Below are 22,482 nucleotides of genomic sequence, written 5' to 3'. Positions count from 1 at the left end.
TATATCCATTGACCCACAACAATTACCCTGTGAGATAACTTGGGATGCAAGAGAGGGACCAGCCCAAAGTCGCCCAGTTGACTTTCATACTTAAGAACAGAGGTATTTCTCAAGAAAAGTTCTCCACTCCTCCATTCACAATAGAATCCCTTATGCCTCCAGGCTTGAAATTTTGGGCCTGGACAGTCTAGAACTGCGTCACCTGCAGTCTGATCTAAGCATAGTTCACAAAATTGTCTGCTTTTAACATCTTGCCTGTCAACGACTTCTTCAGCTTCAATCACAATAATACACGGGCGAACAACCGATACAAATTCAAGGTAAACTGCTCCAAACTCGATTGCAGAAAATATGACTTCAATAGAGTGGTCAAAGCCTGGAACATCCTACCCAACTCTGTTGTTACAGCCCCAACCCCTCACAGCTTCCACCTCAAGCTGTCTACCGTGGACCTCAGCCCATTCCTAAGAGGTCCTTAAAGGGGGCATGCATAAGCGCACCTTCATGTCTACCATCCCTGCCTTACTGTCCCCATTTATCTGTATTTATTCCCTTTGTTCTTGTTTATGTTCATACTTATACTTGTTATCTTGTACATGTTTGACAAAGAAAGAAAGAAAGAAAGAAAGAAAGAAAGAAAGAAAGAAAGAAAGAAAGAAAAGAAGGAAGGAAGGAAGAAAGAAGGAAGGAAGGAAGAAGGAAGAAGAAGAAAGAAAGAAAGAAAGAAAGAAAGAAAGAAAGAAAGAAAGAAAGAAAGTCATTCCTAGGTCAGTCTCTTGGTTTCTAGGTCAGCGTCTCAACCTTGCACCAAACTGGTGGAACTTTCTCCTAAGTAAGTGGGAGTAGATGGTATTTGAAAGCTTGAAAATGGCTTGCCACCATGGTAACAGAAGCAGAGGTGGTATTCAACCGGTTCTGACTGGTTCTAGAGAACTGGTAGCGGAAATTTTGAGTAGTTTGGAGAACCGGCAAATACCACCTCTGACTGGCCACACCCCCATCTATTCTCTGCCACCCAAGTCCCAGCTTATCGGCTGGGTCTTCTTTTGTTGCCCTGCACAGGAGAATGGAGCTGGAAAGCAGGTTAGTGGGGTGGGGAGGGAATGGAGATTTTGCAGTAACCTTCCCCCAGGAGTGGGGAGGGAATGGGGATTTTACAGCATCTTTCTCCTGCCATGCCCACCATGCCATGTCCACAGAACTGGTAGTAAAAAAATTTGAATCCCACCACTGAACAGAAGGCCTATCTGCTCCCATAATGAGTCTGCTCAATTCTTAAAATTTGGGAACAAATTTAGATTCCTGCCACTCCCCTCACTTTGTGAGGGCATCAACAGAGTGAGGAAAGGTCTTCAAAGGACTTGCCTCCTTGCTGAGAAATTATTACTTCTTAATGGGTGTTAAGTTCTATCTATCAGCATGTTAATGGCCTCTTCTCACAAAGCACACAACATGCCCTCCAATCTATTTTTGAATGCCTTTTTCCTCACAAAACACAGTGTTTCTCTCACAACTCTAGTATAGCCCTTTTTGAAATGCAGCAACCGTATTTCTACCCCATAGTCCAGATTTAAAGGATACAAGGAAATTTATAACATGGCATTACAATGTTGGCAGTTTTATTTTCAGACCATTTCTTAATGATCACTAGCATGGAATTAGCCTTTTTTTAAAAATAGCTGTGGAGTCCTTGGTGTTTTCTAAGCCTGGTTGTTTTCTTGCAGACATTTCATTACCTAATTACTGTAAGTTTTCATGGCTTTTTCCTGGCAATTTTCATGCCAACCACACAACAGCCTCTTAAGTCATCTATTATAATGCCAATATTTCTCTGGTGAGTTACATAAGAGCTCAGTGTAGAAGTGAAATTAATCTTTTTGGCCTGGCATGCCTCATTTTACATTTTCTTGTGGAATGGCACTTGGTTGATCATGCAGCTAGTTCAAAGAGATCCTTCTTCACAATTACTTTTGTTTTTCCAAGTCACTTGATTCACCAGATGTTTGGTCCTTGATAACTGGACTCCATCCCCCGCTGTTGTGTAGTGTAATAATAATATGCTAAACCTTGTATTTACACTACGCTTATAACTCTTAACACTTTCAACATTGCAGTTGCTGTAATCAAAGCCAAAACTGAGGGATCTTTCATGAATCAAGATCATAATACTTGGACAGAAGACATTTAACTTTTTCTTCCTAGAAACAATTTTGAAAGAGTTGGGTTTTTTTTAAAAAAAAAATCCAATATACATAGCACAAGAAGAAATGTTTCCATTAGTTAAGTGGCCTTATTTTATTTTTACAGTGTATGAGATGATGTTTCCATCCAGGGTCAGGAAGAGAAGGAAAGACAAGCCCGTTTTCCCTCCATCTCATGGTCTCCATCTCCATTTGTTGTTGTTGGTTGCGAAGTCATGTCCAACCCCTCGCGACCATCATGGACAACATTCCTCCAGGCCTTCCTGTCCTCTACTATCTTCCAGAGTCCATTTAAGCTCATGTCTACAGCTTCAGTGACTCCATCCAGCCACCTCATTCTGTCGTCCCCTTCTTCTATTGCCCTCAACCTTTCCCAGCATTAGGCTCTTCTCCAGTGAGTCCTTCCTTCCTTCTCATTAGGTGGCCAAAGTATTTGAGTTTCATCTTCAGGGTCTGGCCCTCTAAAGAGCAGTCAGGGTTGATTTCCTCTAGGACTGACCGGTTTGATCGCCTTGCAGTCCAAGGGACTCGCAGGAGTCTTCTCCAGCACCAGAGTTCAAAGACCTCAATTCTTTGGTGCTCAGCCTTTCTTATGGTCCAACTTTCACAGCTATACATTGCAACTGGGAAAACCATAGCCTTGACTATACACACTTTTGTTGGCCGGGTGATGTCTCTGCTTTTTAGTATGCTGTCTAGATTTGCCATAGCTTTTCTCCCAGGAGCAAGCGTCTTTTAATTTCTTGGCTTAATTTCATCTCCCTTAGGCCCCAATATCCTTAATTTATTTTTTTACTTAAAAAAAAAACCCCACTTCATACCTCTCTAAAACCTACATCCTCCTCCCTTATTCCCACTCTTTTTTCTACCATACAATATTGCCCAGGGGTTAAATCCCATTAAATATTTCAGGAAATGTAAGTAACATAAGTAAACTGGAGGTACGGCACAGATTTTTGTGGTCCCAGCATTCTTCTTAGTTATGACATCAATGAGTAGTTGAACGCAGGTCCCCTCGACAACTAGCAATTTGGGAAAAGAAAGATAGGGTTAAATAGATAAGCCCTGCATTTTCCTCATATTCATCTCCAAAACAACCACAGACAAACTGAAATCCGAGACGATGGAATTAATTTAACAAAGTCTATTTAATTTTATAAATGTTCATAAGGTTCTGGAGGAGTAGAGTACAAGGCCAAAGAATAGAAAATGAAAGGAATGGAATTATGAATGGAATGAAACTGAAATGAAGTAGGGGGCCAGCAATGAAGCACAGGTAGTCAACTTAATTCATTTAGAGACCGTTCGTTTAGTGCAGGGGTCTCCAACCTTGGCGACTTTAAGACTTTAAGACTTGTGGACTTCAACTCCCTTCTGTTACAACAGTCCTGAAAAAAGTGACTTATGACCGTTTTTCATACTTATGACTGTTGCAGCATCCCCATAGTCATATGATCAAAATTCAACTGCCTGGCAACTGACTCATATTTATGATGGTTGCACTGTCCCAGGGTCATGTGATCACATTTGCGGCCTTCTGAGAAGCAAAATCAATGGGGAAACCAGATTCACTTAACTATCAAGTTACTAATTTAACAAGTACAGGGATTCACTTTACAACTGCATCAAGAAAGTTTATAAAATGGGGCAAAATTCCTTTAACAACTATCTCACTTAGCAACAGAAATTTTAGGCTCAATTATGGTGGGAACTCAAAACCTGTTACAATGACTTATGACCATTTTTCACATTTGCAACCATTGCAGCGTCTCCGTGGTTATGTGTCCCCGTGGTTATGTGATCAAAATTCAGGTGCCTGGCAATTGCCATGTATTTATGAGTGATGCAATGTTCCAGGGTCATGTGATCACTTTTGCAACTTCCTGACAAGCAAAGACAATGTCAAGCACAGGAAACCAGGAGTAGAATACATGGCCAAAGGAAGTTCAGATGAATATATGGCTTTATTGTATGCTAAAGCTCTCTACAAGAATCTGAACTACTAACGGTCCAAGCGAGTTGGCGGTAGATAACACTCAATGGTGGGCTGACTTAAATTTCTTGTGGGCGCAAAAGGACTCAAGGCTGATGACATGTTTGGCCCCTCCTTCGGACTCAGCCTAGTCATCTCTTACAGTCAATGGGGAAGCCAGATTCACTTAACAACCATGTTACTAACTTAGCAATTATAGTGATTCACTTAACAACTGTGGCACAAAAGGTTGTAAAATGGGGCAAAACTCACTTAACAAGTATCTTGCTCAATTGTGATCATAAGTCAAGGACTCCCTGTATTTTTAAAGCAAGTTAGTTTTGGGTTTGAATTGAATGTCTCTTTCCCCACAGCCTTGCCCTTCATTATTTAGACTTCAAGGAGCTGCATTGTTTTCAAACTGATTCATAATCATCATCAGGAAGCTTTCAGATCCTTTTATTTTATTTTATTTTTAATATAAATAGAAAGAGCAACATGTTCAAAATCCATATAGACAGTGTGTTGTTTGGTTACAATTATTTTGAGTAATATTCATTGTGGTAATAATAATAGTATTCTCTAATAGTAATCTTGTGCTTTTCCTTCATAATGTTGATACATATTAATTGTTAGTACTAATCAAAATTAATTAAAATTAATAAGTTACAGTGGTCAATCCTAAAATTAAAATTAATCTTTCTCTTGTAGTTTTTGAAGCTGTAACTCCTGTTTCTCTCATTTAACCATCGATAAAACAGATTCCATACCTCAAAATATTCAGATCCTTAACAATCCAAAATGCAAACAACCTCTTTTTCAAACTCCATCATAAGTCACTCCCTAAATCATACTATTGGCCAGATGTCCTAGATGCACTGCAGCACTCCGGCCAAAATATTTGTAGTTCAAAAAAATGAATTGCATTACTGAGATGTAGACATTAAACTACAGACCTAATCAGTTAACTGAAAGAACCTGCTGAACTCAGCAGAACTATCTTCTAAATAAAGAAGACTTCACATTTAGATAAAACTTTTGAGCCTCTGTCAACAGGTTATTAATTCCTGAGACAGAAAGCAGAACATTTGTTTATCAGATCAAAGAAATGTACAATCTTTCCTAACTTGGTAGTAACAGTAACATAAAAGTGCCACTGTTCTCCATAGACCTGGGCAATTCAGAGATGTCTACCCATGGTCATATTTATGATGAGGTGAAAAAAATTATAGACCACCCTATAGCACAGAGGAAACTGAGTGAGATTCACAGCTACATTCCTGTATACTGAATACTGTATAAATGGAGAATATATCTCATAGTTGGACCAATCCAAACACTCCCAGACCTTCACTATACTCAGACATGGAGTGTTAGGCCCAGTACTCTTCAATATCTTCATAAATGGCTTAGATGAAGGAACAGAAAGGGAACTCATCAAATTTGCAGATGACACTAAGCTGGTAAGAATAGCCAACACCCCAGAAGGCAAGCTCAGGATCCAAAGAGATCTTGATAGATTTGAAGAATAGTTGCAAGAACTGAGTAATGCTAGTCTTGAGGAAAAAAGGACAAAGTGTGACGTGATAGAGGTGTTACAGTATTTGAGGGGCTGACACAAAGAAGTCAATTTATTTTCCAAAGCACCAGAAGATAGGACAAGAAACAATGGATGGAAAGAAGAGAAGCAACCTGGAGTTAATAAGAAACTTCCTGAGAACAATTATCCAGTGGCACAGCTTGCCTTCAGAAGGTGTAGGTGCTTCATCACTGGAGTTTTTAAGAAGAGCCATTTATCTGAAATGGTATAGGCCAGGATCTCCTGCTTGAGCAAGGAGTTGAACTCAAAGACCTCCAAGATTCTTTCCAGCTCTATTCTGATTGATTGACATTCGATATTCTTGAAATTCTAGAACTAGAAAACCTTGAATTACGCCGTCTTCGGTCTGACTTAAGCATGGTATACAAAATCATACATTGCAATGTCCTACCTGTCAATGAATACTTCAGCTTCAACCATAACAACACAAGAGCACACAATAGATACAAACTCAAAGTAAACCGCACCAAACTTGATTGCAGGAAATACGACTTCAGCAATAGAGTGGTCAATGTCTGGAATACTCTACCCGACTCTGTAGTTTCTTCCCAAACCCCAAAAACTTTAACCTTAGACTGTCTACTATTGACCTCACCCCTTTCCTAAGAGGTCTGTAGGGGCGTGCATAAGCGCACCAACGTGCCTACCGTCCCTGTCCTATTGTTTCTCTTATTCTTTTATTTTTCTTATATGTAACCATTTCATGTATTCACAACTATGTATACATTTATACTTATTATCTTGTAAACAATTGGCAAATCAAACAAATAAATAAATAAATAAATAAATAAATAAAAATAAAATAAATAAATATGAAGAAAACTGTGGACAAATAACTTCAGTGGCATATTTACACATCATGTCACATAATGGATGCTTGAGGATGTGTTTCTAAAAATAAAACTTCAATAAAGCTTCATTAGCCAATGTTCCCAAACCCGGATGCCTGCCAAATATATAGATTTCATTTCCCAGAATGGCCTAGCTAGCATGGTCCTCGTTAACAATTCTGGGAATGTGTACATACACAACTTTAGAGGAATTTGGGGAGGCTGGTCTAAGCAGCAACTGTCTCCAGTCTTCTTTTCTTTAATTCATTTGTTTAAGAAATGTCCAACCTCAACAATCTGACAACTCTAGAATGGAATCTAGGGAACTATATGAGAAATCCCAGCATTTTCTGGGGATTGCAAAAAAAAAATCGTGGAAGACCATCGTACCCAGAAGACGCAAATGCAGTCTCTCCAGACAGATTCCTGGACTTTTAGCCCAGAGGGAAATAACTTTGATGCATAACTTTTTAAGGCACTGCAAATATTTTCTTAAATAGTTATAGGCTTACACTCATTTAAGGGGCTCTTTACATTGCCACTGTAAATCAGCAGATGAGAATTAGGGTCAGAGACAAAAAAAAAAGTTATTTAATGAAAAAGCCTTTCAGCCATAACTGCAGCATTGGGAGGCTTTTGCTAGAGCATGGAAAATAAATCTTTTAGTTGAACAGTTGGGTGGTTTACATATGTCCTGAGGGGGGCTCTTGAAAAGGCATTCTAGTCTTAGTTACTCTCTCTCTCTCTTTCTCTCTCTCTCTCTGGGGAAGGGGTGAAGCTCAGGGGGAAAACCCATATTTTTAATAAAAAGAACCAAATCTCCACCATTTCCAACCAGATCAGAAAAAGACCATGTACACTTAGTCCTTGACTTATTACAGCCATTCGTTCAGTGACCATTTGAAGTTAAAATGGCATTGAAAAAATTGACAGCATCCTCATGGTCACATGATCAAAATTCAGATGCTTGACAACTATGGTTGCACATGACCTAGGGTCCCGGGGTCATGTGATCACCGTTTGCTACCTAATGACAAGCAAAGTCAATGAGCAATCCAGATTCACTTAACAACCATGATGAACTTTCAAATTCTCATGCCATGATTGAAATCTACTGAGTTTTTTTTTCAGAATGTTAAAATATCACGATGACTTTACAAAAGTTTTTGCCAGTTGTATTAGCCTGGAGGTCAAGCTATATTGCTGCACATGGAAAGTGCTGTCGTGTTTCAGTTTTTCAAGTGCCCAAATATTCTAGCATAGTTATTTTCCTGCAGCAAAACTAATGTCTGCTAAGCATCTTTGCTTTCCATGTGGAAATAAGGGCATGAGAATTTTAAAGTTCATCGGACAGTGTCAATATAAGAATGTTGTTTTAGAATATGAATACCTCTTAGGGATTTGATTGGTCTTCTGATAGTGGATTGGCCCAAAGGCACTTTTTTCAGTGCAATTGTAATATCAAATGGTCACTAAACTCAGATTTTAAGAAAAGTAGTTCAACCAGCCAGAGATCTAACAGTGAGAAAGTTGATGCAGATCATATTAAACTATATTGACTGATTGCCAAACTCAATATAAAGCTATAATCTCTCTGAAAAATAATACTTTAGTTCAGAATTATCCTCATGATTTATAAAGTATCTCCTACAGTAGATTTTTTTAAAAATATAATCCTGTCATTTTCTTAACAATATAGTGGAGAATGCCATGCTCGGATTGAAAACTAACCAATAAAAGGCAAGGCTTTCTAGAAGATATACATCCAAACCGACATGGTATTCGTCCAAAAATGTCAAATTTCTAAATTTAATTCAGGAATTATGGGAAAGGAATTTTGTACTTTTTCTGAGTAATACAAAAGTTCCATGAAATGCGCTAATACGTTGCTAAAACAATGGATTTTGAGGGATCCTAGATGTTCTCTGAGCTTGGTTGTTTTCTTGCAGACATTTCATTACCCAAACTAAAGGGCTGCTGGGGGTTCGCAGGGGTTCAAGAGAGCCCCTAGTTAAGTTTCTGTGCAGTTCGGAGAACCCCCAAATCCCACTCCTGGCTGGCCCCGCCCACCCCGCCCCACCTCTCCCAGGAGTCCCCACGCGGCCTGTTTTGGATGCAGGTAAGTGCAGGGCACAAGTGGAGGCTCAGGGAGGGTGAAAAACGGGCCTCCCGGAAGTTTAGGAAAGTCGGAAATGAGCCCGTTTCCAGCTTCCAGAGAGCCTCTGGAGCCTGGGGAGGCCGTTTTTGCCCTCCCAGAGGCTCAAGGAAAGCCTCCGGAGCCCGGGGAAGGCAAAAACACCCCTGCAGTGGTGCAGGAGGCCGACTAGGCCAGACCCACTATGGCCACAGCAACCCAGCAACCAGGTAGAGAACCCCTTGCTAAAAAATTTGAAGCCCATCCCTGAATAACATCAACATCTGATAATGTTATCCAGTTCGAGTAATGAAATATTTACAAGAAAACAAGCAAGCTCAAGAGCACAAAGGATCCCTTATTTCAATCTTAAACTACAAATATTCTCCTCTATTGTTACAATGGATGTTGGAACTATTTTTAACATAACAATTGTTATAATTAGTTACCATAGTTATCAGATGCAAAGAATCAGGGCCATACCTTAAGCTCCAGTCAAGCTGTATATATACAGAAGAATCTAGTCCATCAACATTAAACTGGTGCTAGATAAAGAGTTAACAGAATTCAAGAAGGGTTGGACTTAGACCAATTGTGGGAATGCCTCAACTCTAGATTAATTACTTTCTTGATTCTTCCCCTCCCCCCAGGCTCTGCCACTCCTTCTCTTATAGTAGTGCATTCATCATTTGTTAATCTGTTGATAGCTACAGTAATACAAACATATTCCCAGGTATGCCAATGTGGGCTATGTTGTCACTTTACTTTTTTTTTTTTCATCAATAGTTTTGGAACACTAACCAAATTTCTTTTAGTTGTTCTGGGAATTGAGAAAATGCAAAAGGGATATTTACCGCAATGCTGAATTATTTCATTGGTTTATAGAAGAAGAACCAAACTGGAGGAAGTATGGCCAGGTAAATTAGATTCATTTAGAGGTCAACGCTATTTCTTCTAAGGGGAGGGCTGCTTCTAATGAACATTCTCGTTCTCATTTTTTTTAAAAAAATAATGTCTCTAATGGCTTCTCCCAGTTGTGGGGAAATTGTGTCTTCTCCAGAAATAATGGGACTGCCATTTCCCAAATTCCAGTCTATATGCTCAAATCCTGCGAGTTGCAATCCTATCACAATTGGAAGGTATCTGATTTAAGCAGAAGGCAGTAGGAATGGGCCGGTCTCTCAGTTTCAATTCCTCTCACTCTATCAATCTCACTTGCTCATTTTTGTATTTGCAAGTTTAGTTTCCTTTATTGGTTTGCTGACCTATTTTTTTAAAAAAATCTATCTCAAAATTTGCATGAGTATTTTTTCTCCAAAATGCATTTTTGTTTGAAATATTTCCTAAAGTATAGATTGGCACAATTTCCTCTAACAAAAGTATGTTGGCAGGTGGTCCATATTCATGCAAACTTTCCTTTAATAATTATTTAACTAGCAAACCACCATTAAAGAACCAATAAAAATGCAGAGCATTTCAAAGCAGACCTAAGTTTGGTTTTATGTATTGGTCTGGAAGACAAATTAAGTTCAGTTTACATGAGTGCTTTATGGACAGGAAGGCAGATGTAAACTGAAGTAATAATAACAACATTGTGATGTAAACAAATTCCTCTCTCATGCCACCTGTGGAGTTAAGCATAAGACATGACATGGTGTCCTACTTCTACCCTTGAGAAGAACCTGCGTTGAAGACATGCAGTAGAACAGGGTTGGGGAACTATGGCCCTTGTATGACTTGTGGACTTCAACTGGCTCAGGAATTCTGGGAGTAGAAGTCTACAAGTCAGGGCCATAGTTCCCCACCTTTGATAGTAGAAGAACATTCAACACAAGGATAACCATACTTGTCATCACTCTGATTATTCTAGACATCACCAAGAAAAGGACAAAAGGAAACATGAAAATAGCAAGAGTTCTGTACTGCTAATAACCGCTTTATGACTTTTTCCACTGACCAATGGTTCAGAGCTGGGCTAACTTTATTAAAGCCAGGTTAAGGCATAATTGCTGTGTTCACATAACATTATGATCCAAAATAAGCCATGTTATGGTTTACTCAGATGGTATGGCTTACAAACTATGCTAATGGAACTGCTGGATCTCCCACAGCAAGCTGGACCACAAACCATCGAATCCTATTTTAGGCTAGTGGGCTGTGTAAATCCAGCTAACCCCAAAACTTAAACTGTAGTTTCCAAATAACTAAAGAGATGTGGTTTTATCCATGGAACATTATTGAAGGAGAAAGGTGTTAAAGTTTTAGCTGGCCTAGAAACTACAAGCCTCCTACTTTTAAATATTTGGAGGTGAGCTATTTCTGCTCTTTAATCAGCAGGAGAAGAAAAAGGAAGGGTGGAAATTGGTACATGCTCATTGTTTTACATGCTCCAGAAATGAATCTTAGACTAAATAGTAGATTTAAGCTCCACTTATGTAGGAGAAGGAATGGCAAAACCTGGAGGTGGAGATAAAAGAGAAATCAGCCTAGAATCCCTAAGTAGCCATAAGCGGACTTAAGTCCACACACATCCTTGAATTCTGTTCATACTTATCTGACTCCAAGCAGGTGCTAACATTAGATGAGAAGATTCTTAAGCATAGACTATGTGGCAATAAATCAATTTAATTGGACCTTCATGTGTGGACCTGGCCTTTTGCACATGACAGTTAAGCATTACTAGCATATTCTAAAGGGTAACGCTCTCTTGACAAAGTACAAAGGAGTACTGTATACTGCTTCAGATTCCATTTATGACGCCACCCTATATAAAGAAATGAGTTAAAATGCTAGCTGAATCTTCTGCTCAGGGATAACTAGAGGCAGATGAACTGAAATTGCATTCACATATTTGCAGGTGTTCTCAGAATTTAGCAGTCGGTTGGGGAGAGAGAAAAATGTGCCCTGTTTTTGTTATTTAGAACAGGGGTTGCCCAATCCCCAATCTGCAGACTGCTGGGAACCAGGCCGCGCAAGTGGTGGGTGAGCGCATAAAGTTTCATTTGTGCATGTGCGGGATCTAGGTTGCACAGGCAAAATCATCTCCCTCCCACTCCCGCCAGTTCAAGGAGCCAGAAAGGTTGGGGGCTGATGTTTTAGAATATGTCCTCCTAGCCTTTGTTGTGGCTATTAGTGCAAAAAACAACAGTGGTTTTCTCCTCAGTAGCTGGTTGCTGTCCTGTTTTTCCATAACATTTCATTTCAAGTGAGACTGTGCCTTCAAATATGATTTCCAACCCAGAAAATGTAGCTTAAGCACATGATAAACATGGGCCACAATCTTTGAAAAGGGCTCATATGAAGAGGCTTACATGCCCTTTAGGCAATGATGTTTTGGACATACCTTCAACCAATGCTATAGTCAGATCTGTGGTTAAATAATCCTTTGCTGGACACTGGCTGAGAATATATCCTCCTTGGCCAGAGTCCCTTGGCCAGTCCCTGGTATCTACTGGCTTTGCTGCTGATCCTCCTAGTTGGAGCTAGATCACCTGAACTCTACATGGGCTGAAGAAGAGAGAGGAACAAAAGAAGGCCAGGTTCTTCCAAGGAAAGTATTTCTTATTATCCTATCAGTAGGACGTGGTACCTACTTGCCTCTGACAGAAATAGAGAATGACTGTAGCATTAATACCACATTAGCATTATAGAGGGGGGAAAACACCAAGAACATCTTGTCCAAGCTTCCTTGGGGTGCAATTCCAGCAAATAATGAAGAATGTGTATGAGCATCCTTGATTTTCAAACTGATTAAATCAGGAAGTCAATTAAAAGCAACAACGATGTCACGTCCAGCTTCTCAACACTGTCCCTTCATGCATACATCACTGGGACAAAATAACCCGAATACCTGACTAGCAGATTATTTGAACTCTACAACAATTCGAGAAGAGCAAATATTTACCTCCTTCAGCAGTGGCATCTACTTCTGCACATCATCTCCGTTTTGGAGCCTACGCTTCTTGTCCCACATGCTGTTCTGATCTGTTTCTTAAGATAGCTTCAAGTTTCAATTTCCAGTCCACATTGCAGTGGATTGGCAATAGGGCTTGGCTGGTGCTTTATCTGGATTACAGCCATTGTAAGACTTGTGTAGTTGTTCCCAGATTGTGCCCTTCTCATCCTCACTGGCTGGTTCTTGTGTGGACCAGCCTACTAGTGTATGCATTTTCCTTTTAGGGGATACGTTTCAATTTCCAGTCCACATTGCAGTGGATTGGCAATAGGGCTTGGCTGGTGCTTTATCTGGATTACAGCCATTGTAAGACTTGTGTAGTTGTTCCCAGATTGTGCCCTTCTCATCCTCACTGGCTGGTTCTTGTGTGGACCAGCCTACTAGTGTATGCATTTTCCTTTTAGGGGATACGTCTCCTCATGTGCACCTTAGATGCCACACATATAAGTGGCTTCATCTCTCTTCCCACCATATCTGCCTTATCACTAATGTAGACCCTTCTTAGGTGGGTTTTTGTTTTTTTTGTCTTTTCCCTTTATGGCACCACCATAACTGTGATGCTAGAATAACCAAAGCAACGGGGAATAAGTTGTTCTTTCATCCCTATGTTCCTCTCTAAGTATATGAAAACTTTGTAGCAAAGAAGATGCAAGCCTTCAATTTCATGGAAACAAGATAGCAACTTTCTTAAGGGCAACTTAAAGATGTTATTTTTTAAAAAAAAATAAAGGCAAGGGAAGCTTTGCAGGAGGTGAGAAAGCAAGGGAAACATCCTTCGCTCAATCTAGGCACAAAGTGAAAGTAGACAATATAAGTGTGAAAAGAGTATGAGCTTCTATGGTTGAGGATAGATCATTGGCTTAGATAGACATCGTTGAAACAATCGCAAGATTATTTGGAGAAAAAAAGCAACTGCCAGCCCGTACAGAATATACCAACTGGTACTCCAGGGCAATGACTAGTCAAAGGAGGGGAGAGGGGCTCTCAGCAGAGGGGATATTCAGCAGGTTCTGACCAGTTCTGGAGAATCGGTAGTGGAAATTTTGAGTAGTTCAAATACCCCCTTCTGACTAGAGATTTTACAGTATCCTTCCCCTGCCACCCCCACCAAGCCACCCCCCCCACAGAACCGGTAGTAAAAAAAAAACCTGAATCTCACCACTGGCTCTCAGGCACTGCAGTGAATCAGAGCTTGAGCTCCTACCAGATCAGAAAGAATGAAGCCACTATCATGGCTTGGTCAACCGTTTTGAATAAAAACTGGCGGGGTGCCTTTGCGATGGGCTGGGAATGGGGGAAGATGCCATCCATCTCTGCACTTAGCAAGTGGCAAGCGGCCCATACCAGCCAGGGGTCAAGCAGAAGTTGCAGATCTGTTCTCATTTCTAGACAAGTAATTCTCCTTAACCAATTTCTCCAAGGGAACAACAGTAATTGTTTGCAAAAATTCCCCCAGGGACGCCTCAGCTGCTTTTGGGGCTGCCCCTTGATCCCTACACAGGTAGTATGTTGGGGGAAAGCTCTAGATGAAGGAGAAAGGATTAAACAACTCCTTTACCTAGATTCTTGCACAGGGGAATGTAGCTGAGATACATCATCAGACAGATATCCTCAAGACCCTGGAATCTTTGCTGGTTTATCCTACATCTAATCTGTCAGACCCCAATGTTGAATTCCTTTACATAAAAAGCAAACATCAGCCAAGAAAGCAATGCTCAGTTCTATGGGACTAAATCTGAAAGACTTCACTAAAATCAGGCATTGTCTGCATTAATAATAAATAAACAATATTTACTGATGCGTAATTGACTATTGGAACACATTAAAAGTGTTCCAAAGCCTATCAAGCATCCTATCGCAGGCTGTCTGACACAATCACACATCTACATAATACTGGTTAGACACTTTGAACTGGGCTATTACCAGCTCCTCCTGCTCCCTTCTAATAAAACCAATAAACACCAAACAAGCTTCATATCTGCCTCCTGTCGCCTCTTCCAATTCAGGAATTCTCTCCGGCCACAACTGAGGCCACACAGAATTTGCAGAAAGCCTTCACAGAGAGGAGCTATAGTGTTGTTGTTTCTTTTTGCAAACATCTGGACCATGCAATAGGTTGATTTGCACCCAGATTATTAAGTGGATGAAGTTTCAAAGTCAATGTTTTTTTAAAAAAATATTAAAAATCAGGCACAGTCAAATATTCTCAAATATTACCCACCTCTCTGTTTCCAGGCGCATTTCCTCCCGTTTTTGCCTCCTAAGTTCTCTGCGACGTTCAAAGTCGTCCATGATATATATTCAAGTTCAGATAAATCCCCCAAATCAGACTGAATTTGAGAAAGAGAGAGAAAGAAGGGGGGGGAGAGTCAGAACTGGACATGGAAATGAAGCCTCCCATTGACAGAATCATATCCAAGTATAGTCATGTTCGCATCCACAGTTAAAAAGATTCTTCAGAATCACCAAACATTTTATTAAACGTTTTAGCAACTTCCCCTTTGGGAGTCAGCTTCCTTGCTGGAAATTAAAACAAAGCTGTAGCATTTTACATTTGATGAAAGAAGCAGATGGGGTATGTCTTAAAAGAACTATTTATACAGACTGGCATCTTCCTCCCAGTATACATGTTTAGCAAAAATAATAATGATAATTTTAAGCGAGATGTGCAAATTTGCCACGATGATAACTGGAAGCCACAAAGGAGGTTATTTCACTGTAGCCTCAGATTTTCACCATTGCAGATGTGAAGCAGTCAGAAAAGAATTCGTAACGGTCAAAAACAGTTTCCCAACAACACAATAGTACCTTGCACTTTAATGCTACTTTCTTTGCTAATCACAAAGCTACAAGCATGCATTTGGAAAAGGTTAAAAATGGAAATTCTGCCATCGGTAGGAACAAAAAGGAAGCAAATGGTTAAAATACCGCTCCCCCTCCCTTTAAAATATTGCTCTAAATCCTCCTTTAAAATATTAAAACCGAAAGTTGAGATGCAGAGACGGATGGAGGGGGAAAAAAAAAAGAACTGGACAAGATAGAAGCATCTGCGATTTAAATCAGCACCTACCTTCTTCTTGTTAGGTTTACTCCATAAAATATTTGCTCCCTTATAACTCCTTCATGCGCAAAACCCTTTCAGGCTTTGATTTATATCCTATCGAGACAAATATAGGAGAATTCTCCTGCAGGCCCACCAACTAAAAATGACTACCAGAAAAGGGAAAGCTGTTCTCTTTTTGTCCCAGCTTTGTTTACAGAGCTGTCAGTGGTTAGTTAAACTCTGCCTGGAATCTAGCGTTTAAGGCCTGCTCCAAGAGCGTTTCCTGTGTTGAGCCGGAGGCCCTCAACTTCCTTTGGAATTCTAGCGTAGACTCTGCGCTCAGGGTGCTTTTTCTTTCTCCCCCCCCCTTTTTTTTTTAAACTAACTTTCCCCTCCTCCTTTCAAAATTTCCAAGTTTTTATGGCAGTCCAAATGCAGACATTTTTACAGTGAATTTAAACTGGGCAAACAGGAGATGAATGCCTCATCAGCTATATCAATGATTAGATAATCAATTTCTATAAAATATTTCATTAATGGTTTCATTGATTTATTGTTTTAATTGATTAGTGTGATTAGAGTGTTTAGTGCAAATAGTGTGATTACCGATTAGTTTAAAAGATCAAGATTCATGTAATTTAATTGATTAGTAAAATCAGTGATTTAGTGAATTTAATTGAACAGTGTGATTAATGATTAGTGTAATTAATTGATTAGCGATTAGTGTAATTAATTGATTAGTCTGATTGTTGCTTAGGAAAATTATTTGACTAGAGAGATTACTGCAATTGATTGATTGGTGTGATATTGGCTATATTGATTACCCAAAATTGTTCCATTAATTAATTTAATCAACGTACCATCTTAACAAACCTACCATGCCAAGAAAAAAATCCAATGCCAAACCACAACCTAAAGAGAAAATAATCCCCACCAATGAACCATAAGACTCCTGCACATGCCTTAAATGCTACAAAACTCTAAAGGATAATGAAAACTCCATCAAATGTTCTCTATGTAACAAATACGCTCATCATGACTGCTTGGGATTACCCGAGCAAATGATTCAATACCTAGAATCATCCAATGAGTTTCCATATCTCTGCAAATCATGCAGACCCAAACTGGATCTGTTGGAAAGAGTTGATACCATTGAAACACGAATAACATCCCTTGACATCATAGTAGCATCCCTGGACACCTTAAAAGAAAGATTATCCAACCTTGAAAAAAAAGACACAACGCAAAAACCTGAACATCCAATAGCTACAAACCACATCTCTACCCAACAACCACAACCCAATCCACAACCCAATCCACAAAAAAACATAAACCAGACAAATAATGATATCCCAATCCTCATCAGAGAAGCTGTTGAGCGTGAACGGAAACGTCCAAATGCCACCTTATTTGGTCTAGGGAAATCAATGATAATGATGACATCACAACTGTCCAAAACATCATCAGTGATTATCAAGCATCAACCATCTCCCCTGATGAAATACTTGACATTTCCCGCATTGGCCGAGAGCTCAAAAAACAGAGACAGCTCTGTGCCCCACGCTTCTGCAGGGTTATTTGCAAAAATGAATCAAGCAAACGTAAATTCATTTACACTATAAATTCACTCGCCAAAACCAACACCAACCATAAGAACCTCCGTTGTCGCCCTGACCTAAACATACAGCAACATGCCCGCTCCCGTGTACTCCGCACTGAACTCAAAAAATGTCTAGACAATGGAGAGAAGGACCTGTACATTGACTACCATGCTGACTGTATCAAAAGTAAGTCACACAACCCGCAACTCAGCTTTAACCTTCAACCACAACCCTACCTCAACCAATCCACCATCACCCAAGACTAGGCACGCACGCCCCTAACTACCTCAAATCCAACTGCTGCTGGCCTTAAATGCAAGCTACTCAATGCAAGAAGCCTTGCGAATAAAATACCTGAATTTCTCCTCTTACTAAATATGGCTAAATTCGACATCATATTTGTCTGTGAAACATGGCTCAACGCATCTCTCCCTGACTCCATTACCACAGTAAGAGACTATCATGTTTACCGATCAGATCATGAAATTCATAGAGGAGGTGGTGTTGCTATCTTCTATAAAAAGTCCTTACATCTAAAAAACATCCAAGTTACTCAGGAGCTTGCTCTTCCTGAGACCATCATCTGTGAACTATCCTTAAATATCACATTTCGATTCTTACTATGTTACAGAGCACCTGATTATGACATCGAACATGTAAACAAGCTAAATACACTACTAACATGGGCAGCATCCTGCCCACATGCTTTTATCTTTCTTGGTGACTTCAATCTATCTCATATTGACTGGTCCCTAAACGAATGTACAACTGAACCCATACACGCAACCTTCTACAATGCTGTTACAAATCTGGGACTGGAACAACTAGTAACCAACAACACTAGACTAAACAACTGCCTCGATCTCATCTTCTGCAATAGTTTGAATTTAATTTACGGAATACAAACTAAAGAACCCGTTTCCAGCAGTGACCACAATATGATTGACTTTTGTCTCAACATACGCCCACACAAAAATCATCACAATGATGTAATCCCCAATTATAACTTCAAAAAAGGCAACTATGATCTTATAGACAAAGATCTCTCATCCCTTGATTGGCAATCTCTATTCACTGGATGCAATACTGTTGAAGACCATTACAACATATTTTTACTTGAAGTCAAAAGAGTCATCAAACTATATGTACCAACAACAACTCCCAAAACAAAAAAAAACAGATTACCCATAACAATAAGGAAACTTCAATCCAAAAAGAGATCACTCTGGCGGAAAAACAAATCTGGTCACATTGCCAATTTCAAAAGCCGATACAAAAATTTATGCCACCAGATAAAGACTGAATGCACCAATTATCACATTAAACAAGAGGAAAACCTTCTATGCACCAATTCCACCCGCGCTTTTTACAATTTTGTAAACAACAACTAAAAGACTCAAGGTCCATCTCACCCCTGATAGGACCTAATGGTAAAGACTGCAATGACGACACCATTAAAGCCAACATCTTTAACACATTCTTTGGCTCAGTATTTGTAAACAGCAATGGATCATGCCCAGTATTTCCTAGCCGAACCACAGACAACTACAATGATCTAATACATATTGATTTTACAGAAGACAATGTTGAAAAAGCACTACACAATCTAAAACCATCTCTATCTATTGGACCGGATGGAATATGTGCCTACTTCTTAAAAAAGCTATTCACTGCCATAGCCAAACCTCTAAGCATAATCTTTGAAAAATCTTTCAGGACCAGCTCCTTGCCTAACCTATGGTCACAAGCCACGGTAATCCCCATCTTCAAAAAGGGAGACCCCAGCCTAGTTCAAAATTACAGACCAATCTCCTTATGCTGCGTCACCTGTAAAGTCATGGAATCAATTATTAACCAATCCATTATCCTCTACGTAGAGACAAACAACCTACTCTCCAATAAACAATTTGGTTTCAGGAAAAAACTATCCTGTAATCTGCAACTCTTACACTGCAAAAACATATGGACTATACAACTCGATCAGGGCAAAGCAATAGACGGAATCTACATAGACTTCTGTAAAATCTTATGGTATCTCTGGACAACTGCATAACTGGATAGAAGCATGCCTGTCAAACAGACAACAAATGGTCAAAATTGGGAGTATCCTATCAAATTCTGTACCTGTCAATAGTGGTGTCCCCCAAGGCAGTGTTCTAGGACCAACTCTGTTCATACTCTACATAAATGACCTCTGTGTTCATATTAAGAGCAACTGCGTTCTTTTCGCTGATGATGTAAAGCTGTTCAATACCACAGACAATACTGCTACCCTTCAAAAAGATCTTGACTATGTATCAGAATGGTCAAACAAATGGCAACTTCAAATCTCAACAAATAAATGCTCTGTGTTACATATTGGCAAAAAAAAAAATCAGAAAATAAAATACAAGCTGAATAGCCAAGATCTTGTTGATGATCCAAGCTCTGTAAAGGACCTTGGAATACTCATCTCTAATGATCTAAGTGCTAGAGCCCACTGTAACTACATAGCCAAAAAGGCATTAAGAGTTGTTAACCTAATCCTACGTAGCTTTTTCTATGGTAATATCACACTACTAACTAGAGCATACAAAACATTTGCTAGACCAATACTCGAATACAGCTCATCAGTCTGGAACCCACACTACATATCTGATATTAGCACAGTTGAGAAAGTCCAGAAATATTTCACAAGAAATATTACTTGTTGTAGAATACCTTATGCCACCAGACTTGAAATTCTAGACCTAGAAAACCTTGAATTACGCTGTCTTCGGTCTTATCTAAATATGGTATATAAAATCATACATTGCAATGACTTACCTGTCAATGAATACTTCAGCTTCAACCATAACAACACAAGAGCACACAATAGATACAAACTCAAGGTTAATCGCACCAAACTTGATTGCAGGAAATACGATTTCAGCAACAGAGTGGTCAATGTCTGGAACACTCTACCTGACTCTGTAGTTTCTTCCCTAAACCCCAAAAACTTTAACCTTAGACTGTCTACTATTGACCTCACCCCTTTCCTAAGAGGTCTGTAGGGGTCGTGCATAAGCGCACCAACGTGCCTACCGTCCCTGTCCTATTGTTTCTTTTATTTTTCTTATATGTACCCATTTCATGTATTCATAACTATGTATATACTTATAACTATTGACAAATCAAATAAATAAAATAAATGCACGCTGCTAGTCTAAAGAAGCAAAAAGGATCAATCCTGTGTTAGTGAATGCTTGTTTGCTGATTATTAAGAGGTCTAAGTGTCGGTGTGTCGGTGTGTGTGTCTGTGTGTATCTGTCTGTCTCCGTGTGTTGTCTGTGGTACAGGTAGTCCTCGACTTACAACTATTCATTTAGTGAGCGAAGTTACAATGGCACTGAAAAAAGGGACTTCATGAGTGTTTTTCACATGATCATTGTAGCATCCCCATGGTTGTGTTCAGACACTTGGCAATTGGCATGTATTTATGATGGTTGCAGTGTCCCAGGGTCTCGTGATCACCTTTTGTGAGCTTCTGACAAGTAAAGTCAATGGGGGAGTTGGATTCCCTTAACAACCGTGTTACTAACTTAACAACTGCAGTGATTTAGTTAAACAGCTATGGCAAGAAAGGTCATAAAATTGGCAAAACTCATTAAACAACAATCTTGGACTCCATTGTGGTTGTAAGTTGAGGATTACGTGCATAAGCTCACCAACGTGCCTACCGTCCCTGTCCTATTGTTTCTTTTATATTTGTTTTTATTTTTCTTATATGTATCCGTGTATTCATAACTATGTTTTTACTTATACCTATTATCTTGTAAGCAATTGACAAATAAAAATTTAAAAAATTTTTTGGTCTCATAGAAAATTTCATAGAAAAATTTGGTCTCCAGAGAAGGCAATGATGTGGTGGAGAATGACATAGCCACTGCTGATCCTTGATAGTTGAACACAGTGGTACAATACAACATTATTGTAAATGTATATACAGTAATACCCTGCTTCCCTGAAAATATGACCTACCCTGAAAGTAAGTCCTAGCTTGATTTTTATACATGCACCCAATATAAGCCCTACACCCCCAAAAGTAAGCCCTAATTAAGATCCCGCCCTCTCCAGAGCGAACGGGTAAAAATTATGCTAGGGTGGGGATGAGGGGTGGAGCTGCCCTACTTGGACAGTTGTAGCCAGGCCTCCCACACCCCGACACTTGCCTTGCCGGCCCATTTCTTCTGCAGCAGGCAAGGCTGGCAAGGCTTTCTTGAAAGCGTCTGTAGCTGATAACAAAGCTCCGAATCGATCTGGAGCTCTGTTATCGGCTGCAGAGGCCTTCAGGAAAGCCTTGCTGGACGCAGAAAAAGAAGTTCCTGAAGGCCTCTGACAGCGAAAAGGAGGCTGGGGGAGACGCACACAAGTGAGGTTAGTCAGTGGATGACATCCCTCAAAAATAAGATCTGGTGCCCTTTTGGGTGGCAAAAAAAATCAGACAGGGTCTTATTTTTGGGAAATCATGGTATGTATATCATAACATACACAGGCAGACCTCAATTTATAACCATTCATGACCATTCAGAATTACAATGGCACTGAAAAAAGTGACTTACGACCATTTTTTAACTTACGACCATTGCAGCACCACCACCCGCATGGTCACGTGATCAAAATTCAGATGCTTGGCCACTGATTTATATTTATGACTATTGCAGGGTCCCAGGGACATGTGATGACCTTTTGTATCCTAACAAACAAATCCATGGAAAAACCAGATTCACTCAACAACCATGTTACTAACTTAACAACTGCAGTGATTCACTGAACAACTGTGGCAAGAACGGTCCTAAAATGGGGGCAAAAGTCACTTAACAACTATCTCACTTAGCAACAGAAATTTTGGGCTGAATTGTGGTCGTAAGTCGAAGATTACCTATACAACATAGCTTAGGGTGTCTGGAGTGCCCACCTTTATGCGACATACTCTCCACACACATCCTTAAGTGATGTTATCATCACCATGACAGATTTTCCAGATGTCCCTCAAGACCTGGCTATGTCCTCCGGCCTGGACATGCCAGAAGACTGATGAGATCTTGAGGGGGCTTCATTATTAATATTAAATCTCCTGTATGCCTTATGATTTTTTTAAAAACGTTTTAATAATTATAGGTATTTG

General features: G+C 39.7%; 1 protein-coding gene across 11 annotated transcripts in view; it reads right to left on the bottom strand.

Annotated features, from left to right (window-relative positions):
- Positions 1-22,482, bottom strand: part of CALD1 (caldesmon 1) — a 258,563-nt gene that overhangs the window by 101,123 nt on the left and 134,958 nt on the right. For 8 of the 11 annotated variants that reach the window (XM_026678651.2, XM_026678650.2, XM_087968672.1 and 5 more), the window contains one exon: positions 14,914-15,022. In XM_026678651.2, the coding sequence (XP_026534436.2) occupies positions 14,914-14,984 (71 nt within the window). In that variant the 5' untranslated portion in view covers positions 14,985-15,022. Of the gene's footprint in view, positions 1-14,913; positions 15,023-15,762; positions 16,071-22,482 lie in introns of those variants that run through there. The other 3 variants (XM_026678649.2, XM_026678656.2, XM_026678657.2) reach the window with 1 other exon arrangement.

This window comes from Notechis scutatus, chromosome 6, assembly GCF_049901735.1.
Source record: "Notechis scutatus isolate UNSWTSFEM ecotype Mainland chromosome 6, rNotScu1.2, whole genome shotgun sequence".
In the NCBI taxonomy this organism is placed as follows: Eukaryota; Metazoa; Chordata; class Lepidosauria; order Squamata; family Elapidae; genus Notechis; species Notechis scutatus.
The sequence above is the reverse complement of the archived record's forward strand: the minus strand, read 5'-3'. Positions and strand labels throughout refer to the sequence as shown.